The following is an 8,070-nucleotide window of genomic DNA, read 5'->3' as shown; positions in this document are numbered from 1 at the left end:
ATGTAACTATCAAGAAAGAATGAAGAAACTATTTTGTATTTTTGTGTAGTTTCTTGCACAATAAAGGTGATATTAAAAAAGACAATATAATATTGTTACATTTCGCATCCATACATGTATGTATCAAATAGTTCATGTATCGTCCAAGATTTCTGCTGCATGTTAGTGTCAAACATGATATCTCAATTTCTTGGCCATCGTTATATCTCTGTCTGCCGCAACGCTGAAACGCACCACACTGCAGCCTCACAAAGTTTCGTATAAATCCGTGCACTAAAAAATGCCTTCCCGTAACAAATGCGAAAAAGAATCCTGACCAGGATATAAGTTATATTCCATTGATCATCTATCATTTGGTAAACCCTAATAAGGCCTGGGGCCATAATGCCCCCTCCCCCCTGTCAAATTTTTGCCGCTGCATCAAAACCCCTGAGCCTTTGGGGCTGAAATTCATGAGTGTATTCCCTCATGTCTCCCGTACATTTTGATACCACATTTGGTATGGGCGGACCTATGGTTCGGGTGTTAGGTGACAAAATATCATCACATATGTATCAAAATATGTAATTCTCACAAATGTGCGTGTGTAAGTATATTCCCCCCAAAATTGCATATTATCATAAAAAATATCAATAAAAAATAAATAAATAAACACAAAAGAAAATAAACATTACCATCTTATTCAATATACTTCAATCTATCACCATGCTAATTTCCACATTAATTGTACCTTCCTATATAGGCCGATATTTAGGGGCCCATAATGCCGCCCCCCCTCCCCGTCCGTATTAAGACCTCAAATAGCCCGGCCCTTTTAGGGTTAATAATCCATTCAAATGTAAAAAAAAAAAAATCGTCGTATCTTGCATTATTTCGCAATCTATCAACTCAATTCACAGACATTTGGAGAAAAGTTGGGGGCCTTGCTCATGCCTTACCATGACCCTCAAAGAAAGTTAATAATGCAACCAATGTCGGTACTATGATCATACTTTGAATTAAATCAAATTTCATGAATATAAACGCTTCATCGCAAATCAATTTGACCAACTCTCCTAAAAAGAAACATGTTGAACTAAATTTTCAAAACTTACGGCCCCTGGATAGGGTTATATACCTTTTCATGGTGGTCCATAATGCCTCTAACCAAGTACGCGAAGGGAAGAAAGACTTTCATATTGATCGACTTGGACAGTACAACAGAATTAATTACACAGCTCGCATTATGCCAGTTATGAGGTGCATACACCCCGACGTGAGCAAATCGATCAAATCCTTAGCGAAAATTCGCATTAATGTGACGCTTAAACAATATAGCAATTTCAACCCCATCAAACTCCCCCCCCCCCCCCCAGAGGAATGACAAAGAAAGAAAGAAAGATAACAGGTTGTCACTTTAATGGATAGCGGTTGCTTTGAGTTAAAGGAAACAGAGAAGGTCGTTTCTCACCTGGGTTTGTTAGGCACGAATTCCTTCGTTAATTGCTTGAGGTGATAATCAAAACAAATTAATTAATCTCCTTCAAACTAAGGTGATTGTGAGATAAATTAGACTATACAATATTGGATGAGAGATAAAGAAAACAATCAAACTCATTTCTACATATCACATACGTATGTTGAACTTTCTCTCTCAAAAGTGGGTAGAGATTTGGGGATTGTTTAGTAGTAACAGATGCTTCAAAGATATCTTGCTCTTCTGTTGAAATAAATTGAAAGAGATGAAAGAAAAGAAAGAGACATAAAAGAAACAGAAATAAAAGAATGACAGTAAAGAAAAGCCTCAACTTGTTACCGTTTACTGGATTGTTTGATTGTTTCATGTGTCACACAATAAGGTTGTCACATGCATAGGATTTAACAAGATAATACATTATAAGACAATGATAGAAATGTAAAACTAGAGAAAGACTAATAAGAAATATAGGGAACTAATTGAGAAGCAAAGCTTGTATTTCATAAGTTCAATCGAACCGAAGCCTTTTAGCTATGAAAAAAAGGAGTGAATATTATATTTCATTGATTCAAATAATTACTTGGTAAAAAAGTCTATTTACCTCTCCACCATAGTCTTTTCTTCATAGATTTTTATCCGGATATAGTTTTATTTTTTCTCTCCTTTCTACTGTCTTTCTCTCTCTTTACTCTCTTTCCATTTTCTTTTTTCAAACTTTTACTCAAAGTAAAATTCCGATATTAAAATACAATATCATTAGTCAGGAAAGTTGACATTACCGATGAATAGCCTTTAAATAATTACTTTTAAGCGCGCTCTCTCTCTTTCTGTCTTACCCTCTTTCTCTTTCTCTCCCTCTATCTCTCCTGTCTCTATCTCTCTCTTTCTCTCTCTCTCTCTCCCTCTCCCCCTCTCTCTATCTTTTCTCTCTCTCTCTTCCTCTCTCTCTCTCTTTCTCTCTCTCTCAGTCTTCCTCCCTCCCCCTCTCTCTATCTTTTTTTTCTCTCTCTCCCTCTCTCTCTCTCTCTTTCTCTCTTTCTCAGTCTTCCTCCTTCCCACTCTCTCTATCATTTCTCTCTCTCTCTCCCTCTCTTTCTCTCTCTCTCTCTCAGTCTTCTTCCCTCCCCTATCTACCTTCCTTTCTCTAAAATGTTCTCAAATATAACATTTTAAAGCGCAAGGTTTCTAAATAAGGAAAAATTAATATCGAAGAGAAAGACAAAGACGGGGCAAAATATGTAGACGGACAAGTGAAAAAGATAGAGAGAGTGAGAGAGAGAGAGAGAGAGAGAGAGTCAGAGAGAGAGAGTCAGAGAGAAAATTTCACGTTTATTCAAATCGCTGAACCCACACTCTTTCCCTCTCAACCCATCTCTCAAAATCTAAAACAAAATAAGCTAACCACCCATTCATCAATCTTTCCACACAAAATTAGCACAATATCTGATTTAGGAAGATGCTTTCATTTAACAAGAATGACCTGCATTGTCCAATACTATGTTCTCAATTAGGAAAAAAACAACTTAAACAACGTAAAATTGTGTTATCATTTTATTTTGTAGTTGCACGTTTTATGGTATTCAAATTCATCACTTTACAATAGAAATAAATTGGTTATACAGAAAATAAGATACACATTTTTTTCGTGATACATGGATCTTTAAAAAAATGGCCCTTTGCAGAATGAGTGTGGAAAACCCAAACCATGCATTTTGAAAACAACTTTCTAGTCTTTCTAGAAGTGAACAAAATTGTTGACAACTATTGATACAAATTACTATCCATGTGTTGATATATGTACATTTGTATTAATATACTTCCTTGCTGATTTCATTGTGGAAATAAGAGAATAAATGACGTGTTCAACTGTTCAATGCTATTCAGAAATAATAATCGTAACAATCAGATTCTTTGAGAAGTGGCAAACTATCCAAATGCCTAATTAAATGGCACTCGAAATCTAATGATCAAAGACGCGGGTATAAATAGTTCAAATACAATCAATCTTCTTTGATTCTTAAAGCTATTTTATTAACGTCATCTGCACAATGAAAACTTTAAACGAATTGCAAGAATCAAAACATGCCTTTAAAGATGGAAACAAATGAAGGTATAGTTTTCTTCACCAAAAATCCGAGAAAATTATTTGTAACAATATTTTAAACATTATTTATATTACCAATGCTCTGTAACCTTTTTATAACTTAGTTATCAGGCATTCATTTTTCGAAGAAAGATGAAATACACTTTTGAACTGAGATAACTAATACCAATATAACGCCTTATTAAAACATATAAATTCGAAACAAATTTAAAGCATTAACAACACAAAATCAAAAAAATCATCTAATGATATTTTGTTCAAAATTAAAAAACGTAACATCAATGCGTCAACTTATTTCCGTTGTATTCTTTAATACTGCAGACGTTGAGCAACCCACATGAAAAATTCATTAAAACCATTCAGAACGCTGATTCTGCTTTCATAGATCTTATTTTCACGCGAAATTATTTTCACCATACAAAGCAAACACCTTCCTTCATAAATGTGCATTAGCTGAATTTAAAAAGTATTTGTTTGTTTGTAAGAGCTTAAACACAAAACGTGCCAAATTACCTGAGTTATTCCTTTGCCGACAATCTTTAGATGCTCGATTTTCATCCTTTAGATGCATACGACCCTCACCACAAAATGATTATTTATATCATTGGAAGAAATAGCGCTAATGTACGCCATGCAAAAGAGAGCAAAGCAAATAAAAACAGTTACCGCAGATGTGGAACAACCCCGTTAACCCCCCCCCCCTAGAAAAAATATATTGTGAATATGATTTATTTTTTCATCAATATGATTTGTATGACCGTTTGAAAAACAGCAACAAAATGATTCTTGATTTTTGTCGATCTTTAAGACATGCTTTTCAAAAACGATAACAAAATTTAAACATTTAAACATAAATATTTCTTGAAACATATGCAAACTGTTACGAAACAATTTCAAATCTAAAGGCCACGTAATATGTTAAATGATTTTTTACTATACTACAAAATTTGGCACTTTGAGTGAATTCACACAGTCAAAAATGATGAATTTGATATATAATTGAATCCGAGGATTATATTTACAGAAATGAGATGTGAGAGAGAAATATAAACAAATACATCGTCATGTGGTAAAAGTCATTTGTTTGCCTACTTCAAATGAAGATGCGGACCATTTTCAAGAATTGTTTTGGCATAGAAGGAAAAAAAAACATCGGTCTACCCAAATCGTCAAAAACAAACTTTTACAACAAATAATTCTATTAAATATGATTGGTATTGAAAATCTTGATTCGCCAGTTTTTGCGGTATGTCTGGAATTTAGTAAAAATATAATGTCTGACATCCCTAACACCTTATTTTGTTTTCAGTTCAATTCCTGTCCTTAATAGGATAAACAAATGTTCATGAATACAAAGCAAAGGAGTCACTATAAATAGAACGACTGCATCACAACATTACAAAATCACAACATCAGAGAGGAGGTAACTAATCTGCAAAGACAGAACTATGTTCTATAATTCACATTATGCCAATTATATAATTTCATGTAAATGTTAAAGTATATGAACTTATGTAAAATAATATTCTTATCTAGCCTTTTCTTAGGCCAATTATTACTGAAGAAGACAGAGTGATCCACCGAATGGGATTTCGATATCTCCTAATTAATTTGATATTGTTGATGAATGATATTGAAATTCCGAAAGTAAAGTTAATGTCGAATCATATCATAATTTGTATCTGGAGAATGTCGGTATTCAAGTCGGGGAATACGTCATAAAAGCTTGTTGTTCACGCAAATCAAGCTTCATCATAAAGCTAACTTTCGATTAAAATGAAGGTAATGTGCTGCTGCCGCCTGAGAGCTGTATGGGCTTCGATCAAGAATCGAAGCGTACCCTGGGGGTACCGCCGTAGCACCGGCGGAGAGATGCCCTGAGAGGAGAGGTGACGAAAGTGCACTGACGGGCAAATATGGGTTCAACGACGAGTTGTACAACGCCGCCAACGATGACGGGTAAAGACTGGTTGGTGCCGCTGTCGACCACGGGACGTCGGCTACATCATGGGCTGCTTGGTGAACGGGATGCGGTGATGAAATTGGCGCATATGGATGATGCCGTCTTGCATATTGAGAAGGATGAGGAGACCCGAGATAAGCGCTACAGAGGTTGAAATGACCGTAGGAGTTGACGTGACGAACTTCTGCCGGATCATTCTTACTCTTGTGTAATTTAAACCGCTTTGCACGTCGTAAAAAACTACCATTGCTGAACATATCGCCACACGATGGATGCAGAGCCCAATAGTTACCCTTCCCCGGGCGGCCAGGTGCCCGAGGGACTTTGATGAAACAGTCGTTCAGCGATAAATTATGCCGAATCGAGTTTTGCCATCGTTGTTGATTTTCTCTGAAGTACGGGAACTTGTCCATGATAAATTGGTAAACTTCGTTCAACGTCATCATTCCGTCTTTCGAGCCTTCCAACGCCATCGTGATCAAAGCGATGTATGAATAGGGCGGCTTGACGTCGGCGAAACGCCTTTTGACCACGGGGCTGCCAACATTGGCACACGTCGTACTCGAGTCGTCATCGCGATCGAAGTCGCGTCGAACGCCATCGTAACAGTCTTCATTCTCGGAGCTCGTTTCCGAAATCGAGCTCGATTTGCTGGATTGAGAAAAGACGTTATCGGTCTTCACGTCATCATATTTGATGCGGTAATCACAACCGCTGTCGTTGTCGTATATTCCAGTTATCTCTGTACTGTGATAGCGGTGGTGAGAGTCAGAAATAAGACGTTCATAAGACATAGGTATCTTATCAATAGTACTTTTGCCATCCATAATGGTGTTTTCCGTGGTCAACATTCGATGTTTAAATAAGATTTGGTGAAGACGATTCTTGGATCAGAGATCAGGACTGGGACGAATCAGATCCTTACTGAGAGTACGAAGAGATTGACATCAAAGAAATCCAACTTCTTTCAAAAATGATAGGCAATTCTTGTTCATTTAGCTTTTCTCTTTGAAAATGAAATAAAAATGTCATAAATAAAAACTCGTTTAATTTTTTCTTTGCAGCAGACTGAGAGTTGTCCTTTAAGTTCTGTCGATGTCAAAACCTATTCCATATCGATACTGATAATGCAGTCATTTAAATAATGCAATGCAAAATGACCATAATGATGATTCAGGAAAGCGTTTAAATAACGATGACGGAGTCTTGAACCTCGAGAAATCTGTAGCCAGACGACGTCGATGACGAATCGTTCGTGACAATTCAGTCCAATGTGGTATCACGTATAAGTCTCCTCCTGGTCAGTCGCAGGTGGTGACTATACTTCTGTTGACCTCCCCTGCGAGTCGGGAGCCGGGCAGACTGGTCATAAACGGCTCACCTGTGATCAGTAGAGCGAGGACGCGAGAGTGGTGAGACAAGAGGTGAGCGCTCAGGTGATTAAAGCAAGTGGTCAGTCACTTAAGAAGGGGGTCGAAACGTCGACTGTCTGGTTGCGCTGAAGCGAGAAAGCGTCAACCGGCGTACCGTGTATGTTTACAGGGATGAGTAATTGGGAGGGGTGTGGAGTATACTGGTCTTCTTTATACCAATGGATCTTCGCATCTCATCTCCCCGATCCGCCATTGCAGGGAGGTAGGTATAGGTGGGCAGGGTCGCCCTTTCTTTCGATTACGTAAGAGTGTACCGCTGGCGACACGTGATGTTATTGGAGGAGAGGAACGCTAAAATAAATACGTGGAGACAACTTCGGTCACTTGATTGGACACCCTAAACTAGCTGGGTAAACTAACCTAACTATCACAAACTAACTTTGCTGTAAACAATAATGGTACATTTTTTTTAAATTAAAGACGTAGCGTGCAGACTTCTAGAGCCAGGGATACCGTCGACAAATTATTATACCTGTATAGTTATTTCCTACCCCCACGAGGACACCATATACATGCAACACTGCGTAGTCAATATCTTTCTGCATGATCAATAAATTATGTCTATCTTTGGTCAACCTTTCCATTTCCTCAATGTATTTTGTCTTGAGCTCCCCCCTCTTCCTCTCTCACCCCTTACCTTTCCCTCTCCCTCTCTTTCTCTCACTCTTACTACTCTCTCTCTCTCTCTCTCTCCCTCCCCTCTCCATCCTTTTCTCTCTCTCTTTATTTCTCTCTCTCTCTCTCTCACACACACCCTCTACAAACCACCCATCTATCTTCCTCTCTCCTACTCCTAGTTCATGCTCTATAATTATTATCTCCCCCTTTCTTTTCCGACTCTCAATCCCTCTGTCTTTATCAACAAGTTTACGTCTTAATTTATCCCATTAGTTAGCTTATTTTCTGTACTTAGATAAAGCCCTTCGTTCCCTCTATTTTTTTTAAATTCCAGCATAAATACATGTTCTTTCATGTCTTGTCATGTTAATTTTCCCCCGATTTTATTTTATTCTCTAGCATTTTTCATATAGATTTGTAATACAATTAGATACAAACAACACCCATATTAGAATATAAATGATAACAAAAACTGACCCCCCCCCCTCCAAAAAAA

At 37.4% G+C, this 8,070-nt stretch overlaps 1 protein-coding gene across 1 annotated transcript; it reads right to left on the bottom strand.

Annotated features, from left to right (window-relative positions):
- Window positions 1-4,992: 4,992 nt before the first annotated feature.
- Window positions 4,993-7,185, bottom strand: LOC751834 (forkhead transcription factor A/B-like). Its single transcript, XM_003727517.3, has one exon. It carries the CDS (start codon window positions 6,372-6,374, stop codon window positions 5,313-5,315), a length of 1,062 nt encoding a protein of 353 aa, XP_003727565.2. The 5' UTR covers window positions 6,375-7,185; the 3' UTR covers window positions 4,993-5,312.
- Between the last annotated feature and the right edge of the window lie 885 nt (window positions 7,186-8,070).

Source organism: Strongylocentrotus purpuratus, unplaced genomic scaffold (assembly GCF_000002235.5).
Source record: "Strongylocentrotus purpuratus isolate Spur 01 unplaced genomic scaffold, Spur_5.0 spur5_scaffold_9, whole genome shotgun sequence".
In the NCBI taxonomy this organism is placed as follows: Eukaryota; Metazoa; Echinodermata; class Echinoidea; order Camarodonta; family Strongylocentrotidae; genus Strongylocentrotus; species Strongylocentrotus purpuratus.
The sequence above is the reverse complement of the archived record's forward strand: the minus strand, read 5'-3'. Positions and strand labels throughout refer to the sequence as shown.

What these genes read in the sequence shown, in the direction of transcription:
- LOC751834 (XM_003727517.3), bottom strand. Translation starts at nt 6,374, where the DNA reads ATGTTGACCACGGAAAACACCATTATGGATGGCAAAAGTACTATTGAT.